Source organism: Centroberyx affinis, unplaced genomic scaffold (assembly GCF_046629955.1).
Source record: "Centroberyx affinis isolate AG114_WGS23_722 - 3 ecotype Tasmania unplaced genomic scaffold, CSIRO-AGI_Caff_v1 ptg000503l_1, whole genome shotgun sequence".
Lineage (NCBI taxonomy): Eukaryota > Metazoa > Chordata > Actinopteri > Beryciformes > Berycidae > Centroberyx > Centroberyx affinis.
In genome coordinates this window covers 638748-655141 of record NW_027279155.1, presented here as the reverse complement: position 1 = coordinate 655141, position 16394 = coordinate 638748, and the positions used below count along the sequence as shown (strand labels likewise).

At 41.7% G+C, this 16394-nt stretch overlaps 1 protein-coding gene and 2 non-coding genes across 3 annotated transcripts; 1 reads left to right on the top strand and 2 right to left on the bottom strand.

Moving 5' to 3' along the window:
* Positions 1-363: 363 nt before the first annotated feature.
* On the bottom strand, positions 364-435 carry trnap-ugg (transfer RNA proline (anticodon UGG)). Its single transcript has one exon. It is a non-coding gene; the product is annotated as a tRNA-Pro (tRNA).
* Positions 436-857: 422 nt separating this feature from the next.
* trnap-cgg (transfer RNA proline (anticodon CGG)) lies at positions 858-929 on the bottom strand. The gene has a single exon. It is a non-coding gene; the product is annotated as a tRNA-Pro (tRNA).
* A 958-nt stretch (positions 930-1887) lies between these two features.
* cep63 (centrosomal protein 63) lies at positions 1888-9027 on the top strand. The gene is made up of 15 exons (XM_071517603.1): positions 1888-2158; positions 2397-2574; positions 2671-2766; positions 3252-3347; positions 3670-3792; positions 3917-4030; positions 4178-4351; positions 4638-4783; positions 4954-5097; positions 5260-5362; positions 5525-5722; positions 6471-6557; positions 6692-6894; positions 7028-7373; positions 7577-9027. Exons 1-15 carry the CDS (start codon positions 2118-2120, stop codon positions 7778-7780), a joined length of 2253 nt encoding a protein of 750 aa, XP_071373704.1. The 5' UTR covers positions 1888-2117; the 3' UTR covers positions 7781-9027.
* The last annotated feature ends 7367 nt before the right edge of the window (positions 9028-16394 follow it).

The window sequence follows — 16394 nt, the reverse complement described above, 5'->3', positions numbered from 1 at the left end:
TAGGGAACCACATGGTGGCGAAACTGAATATCTAATAAATCAGATAAAAAGACCAGTGGTTTTTTGGTAGTGCAATGATGTGATGATCTTGCCTGTATAGTAGCTTTCTCAATAAACAACAGGCAAATAGATAGATAGATAGAGCCAAAACAAAACATTTATATTATTATTGTGTTTCAGGCTATAGTTCTTGTGGCTCAACGTGTTGTCTGTTCGTTTTTTGGTCTGTTGTTTCTTCTATTTTGGTAACTTCACTTACTGATCTAGATACCGGCGGAAGCCACCCAGTGGATGATGACATCATGTTTAGGGCTACTGGTGTGTAAAACGGACATGTTCAGCAAACACATACTGAAAAAGAATGGGCTCGTCCGGGATTTGAACCCGGGACCTCTCGCACCCAAAGCGAGAATCATACCCCTAGACCAACGAGCCATGCCTACATACACGTTCAGTGGGTATTTAACATTTACTTCCCCAGCCACAACTGTAACCTATATATTTATATATTATTAATAATGCCGCAATAGGGTAATTTTCGATGGTCCTGCGGATAGTTCCGGTCCTATAGAGTTGATGTAAATATTAATACCGAAAATCATACGGGTATTTGTGTGGCACTTAGCAACAAATTCATCTAGCTAATGTGTTCAAAACCTGTTTTGCCTGGCGCAAGAAGATCATCGATTTATTGGGCGTTTGCGTTTCTCCTTTTCATACAGTAATGTTTAATCGCAACGTCAGATGCTACGGCGCCAGCGTTTCAGCATTTTGAAGACTTCTAAATCCTTGTAGAGGACGACCTCACGAAGGTTATCGCGAAATGGCACAGTAATGTAAATATCCACTAAAAATATGGGCTCGTCCGGGATTTGAACCCGGGACCTCTCGCACCCGAAGCGAGAATCATACCCCTAGACCAACGAGCCACGTGCGCAAATAGACGCATTACCGCCTGATCTATCGTACTCCAAATATATGGCATTGGAACTTGTTCTTCTCAACAGGTTGGTCAATATGTCTCGTTAGATTTAGGCTTTCTCTATTACCTAACGTTAATTATAGTTACATTAAACAGTAATTCCCAGTGTCCTCTTTACTAAATATAAATTCATTTCGGTAACGTCATCCCCCAAGTATTACGCTTGGCACATTAGCTTAACTATATACGTTAGCTAATATTCAAATGTGAAAAAGACGATGGTTTGCAGCGCTAAGTTATTCGTGGGAAATGTGAACTTGAGAAAACGAGTGGGAAGGTAATCTACATTGTGCGAGGAATGGCAAATTTGGATATTTGTGTCACACAGTTGCACATCACATTAACGTTAAATGTCGAGCGGATTCGTGGTAATGACAGAATTGGAGTAGATAGAAAGTAAGATGAATGAGCCGTTATTTAGCTAGCACACTTACTTTGAGATGTCATCCATTGAAACTTTGATATCGTGATGTTGTCATGAAAGATGTGAGAGATAAGATGAAACTTTAACGAAATGGAGATGGTCGTGGGAATAAGCAACAGTACAGTCAGTGCGTGGCATCAAATAACAGATGTAGCTAAGTTACATGGCATGGGAAATGCATCATGCAGCATTCTGAATTAGCGTTAGTTGCGTGGAACATTCAAACATCCTGAATCTCTTGCATTACAATAAGAAATAATTTCTACCATAATGACTTTAACGAAAACATTACAATTATATGGCAGCCACCTTACGCGTACCGAGGAGGATTACTGCGGAGGTGTAATTAGCTACCGCCACCGCCACGAGGAAATCCATTCTATTCAAAGCAGTTCTATGATGTAGTTCAACGGCAGACGTAAACACAGGCTAGCTTTAGCTAGAAACGGCGGAAGTGGCTACTAACGTTTACTATTGTAGAAACCTTAGCATTGCTGATTTTCTGTTACGAAATTGAGCCATTAACGCCAGTTAACCGGACCACTATCTCACACATCTCGTTGCAGCTAACGTTAAGTTATTCAGTATTTTGCCGCAGAGGTTGCTAGGTTACTTAACTTAGCTAACTAGTTAGCTAACATTAGAGAACTTTCAGCTAATGTAAAGTGTTGCCCAAGGCTTGAAAACTCTGACTATACTTTCACCCAGTAGATGGAGGCTTCTTTGGGATCTCTGCAAAACCATGATTTAAGGTAACGTAAGCTAAGTGGCCAAACCAGTGGCTGATTCGACTCAATAATTAAGATATGTTAAACTAGCGTTAGGTACGCTAACTTTTGTTAACTTATTAATGTCACTGGCACACAGTGATGGTGAGCTGTTTGCTTTTACTAGGCTCGTCTAGCTTACTTCCGTTACATTATGTAGCACATTATTACCAAGCAAGGGCAATAATTGATGTTTTTGTTTCTCTCAACACCTGTACGTCAGCTCTGTCCTGTCGTCATGTGAGCCAGAGCTTCAAGAACTGATGCGACAGATTGACATCATGGTCAATCATCAGAAGAGTGAGTGGGAGGCAGAGATCCAGGCCATGGAGCTGCGGCTGCAAAGTGGGGAAGAGGAGCTTTTGTCATCCAGAAATCGTATTGAGCAGAGGAACTTGGAGGTGTAGTAGAAGATCATTCCTGTATTTTCTCTTTTGTTATAGATGTCTAATGGGTTTAAACATCTGATTTCTCCCTCTTTTGCTTAATCCTTAAAGATGCACAAAGTCAGAGAGGCTATAGTGTCTCTTTTCGACCTCCAAGGTTCTGGCTTTCAGATGTTGAAACTAGTAGTGGAGAAGGAAGTGATGCAGGTGAACTCCAACAATTGGAAGGCTTCAGTGCATGTGAGGTTTTCATCTCCATGCTGAAGTGTGGGACTGCTATAATGAGAAGGGAATTGGAGATGAGCTAACCGAAGTCAAATAGACTAATGGAATGGCACATTGATGATATGCTCTTGAGTGGGGAAAAACTGAGAAGACTAATTACAAACATCAAGTTTCTTAAGTTATGGCATGGGGAATTTAACCACACTGGAGGCATGGATTGATACTTTGCTACTCAATTTTGAAATAAAGTGATTGTCTAGAGAGAGAGCTGGAAATAGCAGCCATTCACCATCTACCTTGTAATGGAATTACTGAGATTTTGGTTATGTTATAGCACAGTCATAACGATTTGACCATGAATTTTCTGCATGGCACTGGTGTTGTTACATGTATGCTGTTATGATGGTGTTTTCCCTACAATCAGGTTTTTGATACTATCCTCCTCTCATTTGGTTAACTGATCACAGATTGGATCGCTCCGCAAGCAGCTAGAAGACATCCAGACTGGTAGACAAGAGGTAGTTACCAAGTACGAAGAACAACTGCAGAATGTCCGTGATGAGGTGAGAGAAGCTTGCCAATTACATACTAACAACTCGGAAATTCCTTGAATAACGGATAGGTTAATGATTTTCAGACTCACGTTTATCTGCTCAACCTTGGTCAGAATAACACTGGTGATTTGTTACTTGTCACTCTAAAAAGCAACTTAAGAATGTCATAACTTTACAAACTGAAACGTCTTAGAATGTAATATATATCTAATATAATTTTGAAGGTCATTGAGAAATCCTTGAATTTGATACTTTAGTAAATCTGGGAAGCCTGTCTTACAGACTTACTTGTAATCAAGTAATCAGACTTACATATTTTTTTTTCCTACAGTTAGCTAAATTGAAGAGGAGCTATCAGAAGCTTCAGCGGAAACAGCTCAAGGAGGTCAGTGGAGGGGCAAATGATAAAGAGAGGGATCGGTCAGAGGTGACCCACATCAATGACAAGATTGAGGTACAATAACATTGGTCCTACTCTCTTTTTCTGTTCCTGACTTTGCCTCTGGTCAACTTCAAATTGCCCTTTAGTGCCATCTACTGGTTATGTGGAGCATAACCATCCTCGCCTTTCTCTTCAGGAATATCACCACCGCTCTGTAGAGTGGGAGCGGCAGAGTGTCCAGTATCAAACACAACTGACAACACTGGAGGCCCAGAGGAAGAGCCTGGCCGATCAGCTCACACACATGAAAGTAATGACTAAAAGCAAAATGCTAACCTGAACATGTGATGTCAATTCAGACAGAAAGTGTAATGCTGACACAAATGGGAAACAAAGGTAATTTTCCTGAATTAGCAATAATAATTTCATGCAAATTGTTTTGTCATTTGATGTCCAGTCCCAAGGAGCATCGTGGCAAAAGGAGAGGGAGGGCAGGGAGCTTCAGCATCTGCGGACCCAGCTGGAGAAGGCTCAGGCCACCCTGCACTCACAGGAGCTGGAGCTGGAGCGCCTCCGACACCTTCAGGTGAGGCTCAGATTGTACCAGAGTGAGCAGCAGATTAGCGGCATGGTAGGAACCTGTGCAAGGAAGGAGAACAGGTGAAAAGTGGCAGAATAGAACCTGCAGTAGACAGTGATTGATGGACCTGATTGCACTAGATGCTGTTCTTTACACCTTGCCTTTGGTGTCAAAGTTATGTTAGAACAAGGAATATTCAGCAGCAGTGAAGCATTTGCATAGTTTAGAAGCAAATGTCACTGACATTGGCCTTGTTGACATTGGCCTTGTTGTTAACAGCAACAGTAGATTTGTGCTGAAGACTAGGAGTTTGAAATTATATTTTGCTCTTCTACAGGTGCTTGTAGAGGAAAGGGATGAGCTCCACGCCACCCTGGATTCCCAGGATGCATTTGTACAAAGAACTGGTCTTCAGCGGCAAAAGCTTCGTAATGAGGTTGCCAGACTTAACCAAGTACTGCAAGCTAAAGATCAAATCATTCGGTGGGTGGATTTTTTTTCTGTAAATAATGGGTATTGAATCTGTTATGACATAGTATAACAATAACACCCAAGGCAGCGTTCTTTACTCTTATCATGTACGAGGTGCAGCCGAGTGGCTGTAATACAATGTGTACTGTGAAAGTTTTCAGTGGATATCCCTGTCTATTCAGTTCTCTGGAGGACTGTCTAGCAGCCCAGGGCTATACTGGTATGGAAACCCTCAGACAAGATCTGGAGAAGACTGCAACCAAGTTGCACTGTGCCCGTGCCTGTGAGGTTCATCTCAAGGATGAACTAGCACGACTCAAAGAGAGGTGAATGCTGGCCACTATATAGTTATTTTGGACTTATATGCTTGACCTTTGTGCTCTTATATGTTTTGCATGTGCCATATCAGCGTCTGTTTTCCTTTGGTGTTTGTTTGACTGCGTCCACTACTGTGACTATGCAGAATTCAAGTTTGCTTATTTCCTTAGACTGGAGAAAGTGAGCAGACAGAGAGGTGACCACTCGAGGAGAGAGCAAGAATTGAATCACATTAAAGAGGAACACGATCGCTCTGTTGCTGAAGTGAAAAAGGTGAGAAAACTTCACTGATTAGTTATGCTGCGGGAGCTGTGTTTGTATTTCGTACAGATGTATAAAATGTTCTTACTTTTTATCAAATGTTTACCTGATTAACAGCTCTATAAGTTATGAACCTACTTGTCATCACTGTCACACTCTGAATTCATTCTGCAGCTCCGGGAAGAACTGAATAGGGCCAAGCAGATTCACGCTGGAGAGGTGGAAGGAATGAGGATGGAGGTCTTAAAGTTGACCAATGAGCTGCACCAACGTGACATCAGCATTGCCACACTGAGTGGCTCTGCCTCCAGCATCGAGCGCCAGCTGTGTGGCGAAGTGGAGCGGTCGGAGCGTAAGGCAGCTGAGCTGAAGGTGACTGGAGCAACAACTGCAGCACTTTGAAATGAAGTTTGGTCTAAAGGAAAATACCAAACTGAAGAAAACAACAACATAAAGTGTTCAATAGGGTGTTTGGTCACCTCAAGCTGCAAGAACAGCTTGAGTGTGCTTTGACATTGATTCTCTGGAAGTGTTTTGGAGGGATACAATACCATTATTCCATGAGAAATTGCATTAGTGTTTTGTTGATTGCAGCGGGAAATGGTGTCTCAGATTTTCAATTAGGTTTAGATTTGGTGACTCAGATGGCTGTAGCATATGGTTTACACCATTTTCATGCTCATCAATGCTTTTAACCATCACCTGTGACCCTTTTACGGGACAATTGTTATCCTGGAAGAGACCACTTCTGAACCGAGAGGCTCCACCACAGGATAAAGATCTAATTCCTCCAAATGGTTTTGTATTTATTGGCATTTAGGCTACATTATCCCCTTAATGCAGTGGTTTCCAGTACTGCTTGTTTTCTATCCTACCAGGTAGTTAATTGCATTCACCTGGTATCCCAGGTCTAAATCAGTCCCTGTTAGGTGACTAGAATGAAAACCAGTAGTAGGCCCTGAGGACCGGAGTTGGGAACCACTGCTTTAATGGGTTGAGGGAACCTATACCATGCCAGAGCCCCTCATTTGCTCTGCCATTTCTGTTATTTTGGCAGTTACTTGTAAGTGTTGTGAATGACAAATAACTTTTAATTTTTCTCCTTCACTGGTATACACAGATGACTCAGGTGCAGCTGGAGACTCTGAAGATTGAGAACCAGCATCTGAATGATCTACTGGAGAGATTGGAGTCTCGATCACCAAAGGTTTGGCCTGCTTTGGTCAGGGTCATTAATTCATAGAGAGGCCCAGACAGGAATTTTTTGGATTGAATGCCTGTTTCCAGGTCTGACTAATCTCGTTTGGCCTTTTACTCTCTTGATTGCTTTGCTCACGTCAGAGGGGGGATTCTTTGCTTACATCCCTGAGGGAGAGCTATGTGTCGTCTCTGAGCAGCCTGGAGCAGGAGAACAGGCAGCTAAGGCAGGAACTGGCTGAGAAGCAAGCCCGCCTTGAGGCCTCCACTCAGACCTGGCAGGACAAATATGAAAGAGTCCTGCTCAACCAAGCCAAGACTTCCCAACCACAGTCTACACAGGACAGGTACATTATTTATATATATGTATATATATGTGTGTATATATATATACACACACACACACACACACACACACACACACACACACACAAAATCAAGAAAATAAACTCTTATGCAAGTTATTATTTTATTCTGTAGTAATGAAGATATCAGACATCACAAACACAAGGAGGAAATGCAAGCCATGAAAGCTAAGATGCAGGAGAACACCACTCGTTATGAGGGGGAGATCCAGAGGCTCCTCAAACAGCTGGAGGCCCTCTCCCATTCCTCTAGAGCTCAGCACTCCAGCAAGGCCCAAGACAGCAGGTCTGATTCCCCAGCGTCCTTCTCTTCTTCCTCCTGCTCCTCGAACAGTAGGAGAAGACTGGTTAGGACAAACTCGGTGCCTTCCGCCATTCCTAGTGATTCTGCTGCTGAGGGCCAGAGCTCCAGTTCTGAAGAGACTTTGAACCAACCAGCCGAAGAAGACATGATGCCAATGGTGAGGCTAGTCACAACCAAGGAGCTCAGTCCTTAGTGGGCTATAGCAGAATGTTATGTAATCAGTGTCACTGTTGTAGCTACTTGCATGTTCATCTGTAGTCTGGTCAGACAATTTGGATAAGCAAGGTTCTACTGTCCTATCATAGTGGTACATTTTTATCAAAGCTTCCTACAGTTGTGTGTTTTTCTTCTCTCTCTCAGGAGCTTTTAACAGCATCGCCTGCACACAGCATGGTCTCTCATTTCTTGGAGGAAGAAAGCCTACGCTCCAAGGATCTGCTCCAAAGACTGGACACACACATCCAGGGTATGAGAGAGGACAACCTCAGGACAGTGTTCAAATACCTACCTAGTGGCTCAGGGCCTGGCTCTGACCAGACCTCTGCTGTACAGAACGATCTGTAGGGTGGAATATATAAAAAATGTGCCTTCAACTGCACTCTTACTCAAGACCTTTTTGTATTTCTACTTAATTGGATTGTATCTAGTGGAGAGTGACAGAAAAAGTGCACAGCGGGGTCACATGGGTTGTAAGCTGGACTTAGAACAACTCGTAAGCATATGGTATGGGCTCCACTTGACTGAACTTTAGAGCTCCCCATCTAGTCCCATTTAACACAGTTTGCATAACTACACATCCAAGATCAGTCTGACAGCCGAGGGGCCTTTAAGTTCACTCAAGTGTGTCGTAGGATCTGTTGGAAGGAGTAAATGTAATTCAAATGTTCCAGTGAGCTCTCGCCTGCCTGGGTGCGGTCAGACCAGGATAGTATAGTGCCTTTGCATTAATAAGCCCACTCAATCCCCAATAATGTCGGCCAAGTTGTATGAGGTTATGCTTATGAAGTAGTATTTGTATTTTGTAGCTGATTTGTTCAGATTGCTGCCTGTAATTTTCTCTTTCCGATTAATCAGTATTTAGATTACCTTTGTCAGCAGAAGATGATATGTGGTCTTTCTGCTTTTTATGTGCGTGTTTGAAATAGAAGCCAGTTCTTGTTACCTTGTCTAACAGGTATTGATTGCTTGTGGGTTTTCTGATACTATCAGGTGTCCATAATATAATCTATCCAATGTTTTTGCCTATTGTTTCAGGGAGTCCTAGCCATAACTTAAGTATCTCCTCATTACTGTTTGTGCTACAGATGCAGGATGTATGGGTTATAGTTCCCAAGGGCAAGGGCTTTTTGTGTTAATACAAACATCCACCAGAGAAAAGAATGCTGTAGTGAGCCAAAGGAGTGATCGTCCTCTCTACAGGTATGTAGTCATGACTGGGAAAATATCACATATGTCCAGAGATAAGAGAGCAGGAAGGCGCGAAAGCAGCTTATAGCTCTCCTCATTTTCCCAGCTACCCATCTCCCAAGCACCCCCCACCACCCACCCTGTAGAGGCCCTCCTACTTATCTAACAAAGTTTCAATGGAGGAATGTGAGCACCATGCCAATGCTGTCATGAACCTTCCCCCGCAGCCTGCCTCTTGCTCATCATGAGAAAGCTTATGGAATGTTAATATCAACCATGTGGGACATTGAACTTCAGAAATTCTGAAAGGCCAGGGGGGGAAATAGTTGTATTTTATTGATTTCCTAATGCAGGACACACTGGTAGTATGAGGATGTGAAATAAAGGGAAGAAATCCCATTTCTCAAGGAATATGTTGTATTTTTCCTTTCTTGCCGCCTTAAGATTAGAGAGTTCTGAAAATATGCTTAGCTGTTCCTCGGTCCAGTGGTTTTCATTTTGGTGTTTGGTAGCCCTTATTACTAGCACTGCAAGTCCCAACAAACAGGACTGAGGAATTTGGCAGGGCAGGCATTCCTCTGCCTCTCTCTGGAGTGAGGTGAAAAGGTTTTGATATGTGGAGATTCCTTTAAGGGGCCTAGTGTAAGGGAGGAATAGTAAGGCTGATTTAGGTCTAGGGAGAGTTTGGATGGCATACAGAGAACAGACTTAATGATCCACAGGAGAAATTTGCTTTAGCCTACAAGATGATGGAGTAATTGCTAAATTGAGTGGTTTGATAAATTAAATTACTCTCATTAGGCTCTTATCGTATCAGTGCAAATGTTATGACCGCAACTAGTGGTGTGATGCAGAAAAAGAACACTTTCGTTCCAAGGAATTCTCAAGTGTTTTCACAGTTTAATGATTGCCCCCATTTTTGGGATTTCCACCCAGAGTTATTAATGTTTCAAGAATCTGATTTTGAAATTGCATCAGGAACTCTTAACGGAATTAAGTGTGAAAAGAGCACATTGATGGCTCGAGACCCTCAAGTCCCCAATTGCCTTACCTGCCTTGCTGATAACAAGCAGCAGAGGGCGCAATTAAGTGCACTGCTGTTACACTAGGGTCAACAGCAATGAATGAATTTCCCAAGGTAGTTTCCCCAGTACTCAGGAAAAAATAGACTTGTGTGATATAGCCCCTGAATTCTGGGGTCTAGAGGCCTAGGTTTGGGCCAGATGTCTTGATCAGTAAGGTCTAGTAGTACTCGTCTAATTCATGCCAAAATGTAATCCTTGTAGTGAAATTCTCTTCGCTTGCCCCACTCAGTAGGGAGGTCAAAGCACAGGATCAGCTACAGAGCAGCACCTCAGGAACTGGTAGGAATTTGGTGTCTTATTCAAGGACACTTGCTTGGGAGGATGCTTTCTGACACAGGGGTTTGAACCTGGGTCCTCTGGTTGAAAGATGGTTTCCCTACTGCTGCCTTGAAGCAGAAATGCCTCTCCAGCTGTATCTAACATTATATTGAATGGCTGACTTCACAATCCAGACTTCTTTCAGTGTCTGTGGTTACATGCGACAAAAAGAATCTATGAGACTAATTACTTCGTCCTCAAATGAACTGACCTTATATAAACCCCTCAACCAGACAAGAGTAATCCAATTGCCCCCAAGCCTAGGGAAACTTAAGACTGATTGTGATTTTTTTCCCCACACATATAAAGAGTTAATCCAGTGCAATAGTCTGACCATTTTTCAGTTGCGTTGGGTAAATAATCCAGTTGCAGCCAGCATGTAATTGTCGTCACAAATGTGCTTAGCTATTAATTTTAGAGATATTATGTTGAATTGAATCAAAATGTGCTGCAGGCACACATCTTCATTTTGCAACAACTGCCCTATATAACAAGCAAATCAGTGAATTGGTGAAACTTAATGAGTACTAAATGTGAAAAAATAATCCATCTATCTTCAGGGAGGGAGAAATATTCTCTGAGGTATTTGAGGAATTTCCCCAATCGTCAAGATCATAACTTGTCATGTGGATAAAGAATGAAGATAGATTGTTTGTGTGGATTGCTCCCTTATCTCTGAGAGGCAATGCAGGTTGCTGGGGTTGCCTTTGACCAGAGAAGTGCTGGAGCCTGCCAGGGGATTCCACACCATGAGAAGGGAAAATATCTCTGATACTCTGAGGGATAGTTGAACGTTTTAGTCAAAACATATGGGCTTGGATCCCCAAACCATTTAACTATATAATTCCCCAGCATCTGGCATGCGGTCAACACTTTTGCAGCTTTCTAAACTTTCTAAAAATCAGGGCCGACAGTATATTTCAGTGTGTTGAGATTGTTTTCATTGTTACCCAAGACAGTAAGTAATAATTCTTCAGTGCAATTCATGTTGCTTGTGAGAGATGAGCTCCTCCACTCAGGTTGTTGCACCTTGATGGATCGTGATAAGCATGCCTTTTAGCTGAATGGCTGAACTTCCTTAACAAGATAAGAAGTGAAAGCCACTTTTCCCACGATTGTTGCTGCCCGCGTGCATTCTTTGTCGCACATTCCATGGTGGGGCCTCAGAGAGCATGCCTGTCGTGCTTTGCGTCTGTCCGTGTCCCACTTCTAGTTCCAACCATGTCCCTTATTTGATGGGAATGTCTCATTGTTCTTGAGTCTAAACATGCTTGAGGAGCGGGAGGGGGGAGGGTGGGGGGGGGGGGGGGGGGTTAAGGGAGTGGGTGCAGGTTGGCCGGACTGGTCTTGTGCTATGGAACTCCAGACATTCGCTACAGGACGCTTGGAATGCTGCAGAGACAGAGGGGCGCGTTCTTATCGGCCTGCGTACGTAGCCAAGAGGGCCCGCGCTGTGCCAAGGGAACTCTGCCAGAGGGGCCTTAGAGGAAAAGACTCATTCCTCTAAAAAACAATGACCCCTGACCAGACCAACGCCATGCAAAACTATGTGTTTAACGAGGACATCCCAACACTTAACAAGTAGACTAGATGACTCACTGGTGACTCCTGTGCCTTGATCATCATCTTAGATTCTCACAGAATGACCCTCACTGTCTAGCCTGGTCCTAAGCAGGGAGTTCTGTAAAAGCTTGTTTGATGGAGTTTACAAGGAGAAATGATGAGTGTGGTTTCTTTTTTTAAGTGAGCAATTGTGTGTCATGGTGGTTAATTTCATTGAGATAAACCACCAGATGAGTGGGCTGACACCAACTGCCACTGTTAGTGTTCATTAACCTTAAATCTCAAGCTTTAATTCATAAAGCTGAAGAACTTTGGGTGATATGATAAATCAAAGGCAGGTGAGGTGTAGAGTCCTAGGCTACTCCCCATCAACTGCTCTTGAAGAATGATACTTGACAAGGTGGGATGAACACTGTATGATAAACCTGAATTCCTCCTTCATTCTCATTTGGCCCCAAAGCCAAATTATTTTGAGTCTTGAAAAGTGGAGCACCTTCTTGTTGATATGTGACGCAGTCAGAAGAGGAATGCTTTGATGTAGAGTTTATGCATGTATGCTTTGATGTAGGGTTGTGTTATGTAAAAACGATTTAGAATTTGATTTTCCCTGTTCATTCATGGCTAATGAGGGCATCCGTTTGGATCCTCTCTTGTAATTAGTTTGGAGTTGCCCTGTAACCACAAGCATCCCAGGCTAGCCCCACTCTCTCCATAGCTTGGCATTATCACCTGTTATGCAATGACACACAGTTTGATTGAGTGTGACCTTTGTGCAGTGTTTTGTGTTTCAAGATTGTGGCATGAACCATAACATAATCCTAAATACAACACAGTGTGGACTGGGGACTTATGACCATTGTGGTTAATTATTTTGAATAGTGTATGACCTTTCATTTGCATATCATTGCAGCCACTTGAAATCCCTGTATCTCCAAAATGTTAACTTGTCAGGAACTAACAAAAACAGCTTTGTTTTAGGTTGATGGCAATTAATTCTTGACATTATAACAATGAGTTGAGAAAAGTATCTCATATGTCCAAGAGCTCAGAGAAGTTTCTCAACCCTAGAGGACCATTTAATCCTTCAACTGAGGTGAAAACAAGAAAATCACCAAAATTGGAATTACCAGGTTTTCATACGACAACAGTGATCTGCTAATATAGTAATCACACATCCACAAATGAGATGGTTATTTGAGATTATATGTTGAGGAAGTTGGCTGTCATTCAATCTATAAAGTGTATGATATGTTTGATATGCCTGTGGCTGAAAAAAGCCCTACAGAATAGGAACAATGTAAAAATGTGATTATAATCTACACTGCTCAAGCATCCTGGGATACATTGGATTGACGCGCGGAACAGTAAGTTTACATTCTTTCAGTGGTACTGACGTAAACAGCTGAACATGTTTTGATTTTATAAGTCGTTTCAGAACAGAAATGCCTGAAGAGACGCCCTTCCTCATTTGCAGTTTCAAAAACACTGCAATCGTTTCCAAGACGTTTGAAACGTAATGGGTTAACTAACCCATTACGTTTCAAATGTCTTGGAAAGGAGAATGAGACAGGCAGCATAAACCTGAGACTGATTTATCCTGAAATATCCTTTACAATATCCAAGGTTAGAAGACAAATTTAGAATAGAAAAAAAGTTGATATAGCTAATTCTAATTTATAACAATGCATGAGGATAATTTCAGAATCTGCTTAAATGACAGGTAGTGACAAGTTTAGTTCAGGTGTGCCTTGAGCCTTTGTTGAAATGTCAAGATAATCTGTGTCAACTAAATTATTTTTTCATTAGAATGTAATTCAAACAGCGTTTTATTGAACTGTTTACTCCATGTTAGTGAATTTTTGGCCAAATCCAGCAGCTCTCGTGTCAACTGTCACTATTGTACTATCATAAAAGGCTTTGTCTGGTACTTTCAAGCAATCAGCAGTTTGATCTGCCTTGGAAAGTTGCTATTTTGCCAAAGTGTACCTTGATACCAAAATAAACAAGAGAACGACTGAAACTAGACTGCACAACTACAAAGAATGCAATGGGTGAATTTTAAGTGGTTTCTTCATTTTTTACCTGTTCCTGGTAGAGTCTATACTGATCTCTGTTGATACACCAGGAGTCTTTAGCAATGTTTCATCAAGGCCTGAGAATATGCAGAGCGGAGTTCATTCCAACCAAACACTACAACACTTATCCCTGGTCCTTGATTGGCCACTGTACATATGGATATGTGGTATGGGGGAGAGGGGAAGACTTTTCACACTTCATTGCTTTCAGACTTTTAGGCTATTCATGCAGCTGTTGTCACTTGACAAGGGGGTGAGGGGTAAATACCAGCACTCAAGATTATGCTCAGTCAGAAACGGTTATATGCATCTCTTTCTAGCTGTTTTTAAGAACATTTACCTAATTACCACTGAAATATGCAGGAAGGTGAAATCACCATATATCCACTTCCCCTCCTCAACTACCACTACACTATACTGATTAATACTCCTATGTAATGTCTGTTACTTTCCCTTTCCTCGTTTGTTATTGGTGCTTCACATTTAACTATCTCTAAAAGATGAACAAAATAGTGGCTTTGTGTTGATATAGCTTGATATGTCACATTTTTCTAATGCCACTTCTTTATCTGGAATCTCAATAGCCAACTGAAATGCCTTCCCAGTCAGCCTGAAACATCGTATTCAGGCAACTTCCCCTAATTTCATGCTTGAGTCCACTTTGGTCCTTCTGTGTTTTAAAGTCTCAATTATACAGGCCATAAAATTGTCAGTGTTGTTGAAGATCACAGAGAAAATTGTCATCACCTGTGGTGATCACTCTGCAGGGTTAGTGTCATAAATCAACATGCTCTCAGGGTTGTTTGTTAAAGTGCTGATTTAGCAAAACTGAAAAGACAGGTTTAATTAGAAGTATCTGTGGATTTAAAATACAAATTTAAAAAGGGACATATATAAAATGCTTTGGCCACACATTTCCAAAGTGTCAATTTCATTCATTTAGAGGAAGTAACAAAGACAAAGCTTCAAAATATGCAGGGAGAGGCCAGAGGAATGAATGGCATTCGTTACAAAAACATGATTGGACTTTTGGTGTGAGAGTGATTTTTGTAGTAGTTCAAAGTAATGTAAGCCATTTATGGTGTGTACTTTGCTGTCAGAATAATACACAAAACATTTTGAGTGATTCTCCATTTATCCATGGAGGTTGGCTAGCTTTATATTTTATTTGATCTACAGTATTAATTAACAAAATTGCATGTAATTTTAATTGTAAGACATGGGATATTACCTGTTTTTCATAGTTATATGTAGAATATTCATTCATACACATTCCAAACGTTCTAGACAAGAGTAAATAAATCAAAATCTAATTTCATGCTTGCCTTAAAATGCAGCAGAATGTTTTTCAATAAAGGAATGTCGTCAAGTCTCTGCTCGGTTTTTGTAAGTACGCAGAATTAGATGTATTTAGGCAACAATGATAGACCATGGTGCACTTTTAATTCAAGGTTTGCTTTACTCAATATCACATTCTACCTAACCACTAAGGTCCCATATTCTCCTGTTGCTGGTTTTTATTTCCTTTGAGCTGGCCACTTGTTCAGATCCGTCTTGATGAATGGGCCTGCTGGACTTGACTTATGGGGTTCTTCTTTATCTTTCCTCATTTGTCTCTGCAGCCTCGGTCTGTGGATGTCATCAGGCACATAATGGCCACCTGACAATGTGCTATCAGCGGCCTGCAGGTCTCCTCTCATGCCCTTAACACCCCTCACCCCAAGCTGCACATGTTGCGTTACCAAGAGGGGCTGAATTTGTATGCAAATGATAGTGTTTCCTGTCCTCTATCTGTGGTGGCCATTGTGGGATTTCCTCATTCCTGGCGGCTGACCCCTCCTCTTCTGTCTCCTGTTCCCTTTAACCCCAGTCTGCCATCTGGAGACAGGGGTTATCCCAGTCATCTCTGGGCTTCTTAGCTGATGTTTGTTCAGTCAGGCCTATATTTGCTAAAGCTCTCTACTGGCAGAGATGGAATTTTCTTAAATGAATATTAACACATCTTCTTTTTGTTCAGAAATCTAGAGGCACTTGTATTTTTTTCTAGGTGTGACCTTGGGTGGATTCCCTAGTTCTATGTTTACCATTATGAAGGATCCTTTGTGACTTGAATTTCAGAAACCTCTGTCATCCCCGATGCCAGATAGAAAGCTCAACATACCTGTGCTTCATATTGGTGGTGTGGGACGCTGGTCATCTAGAAGCTAACAAACTTACTTCACTTCTGCCAGTTTCAGGTGGTAAACAGCATGGTCATTGTCCTCAAACAACACAAAGGCCTACAAGCCTCAGTCCTCACTTTCATTGGAAAAATGCTGCAAAATGAAACTGTTTCCACAACAAAGGAAAACAGAAGAAAGAAGGCACATTGTTGTTTAAGAAAGAGAAGGGGCCCGGCATCAAAGCTGATTTTTTCTTAGCTGAAAGTTCCCTCAGTTGAAGGCTAGGGAGATTTCATTATCAGAGTTTATGACATCATTGGCTCATTCAATTGATACAGTTTATCTGAATAGTCATCTTACATAAAGTATACAAAGTAGGTGAAGATTTTTTTCAGGGACATGTCTCCAAGATATGTGGTGGAAATCACTATCAGAGGGGACAGTCAATGTCTGTGTTAAATGGAAATATAGACATGTCATGCAGTGATTGCCTCTAAGAAGTGGAAATAAAAAAGTGTATTGAAGATTTTTATTTGGGCCAAATAATTTTAACCTTTATTTAAAAAGT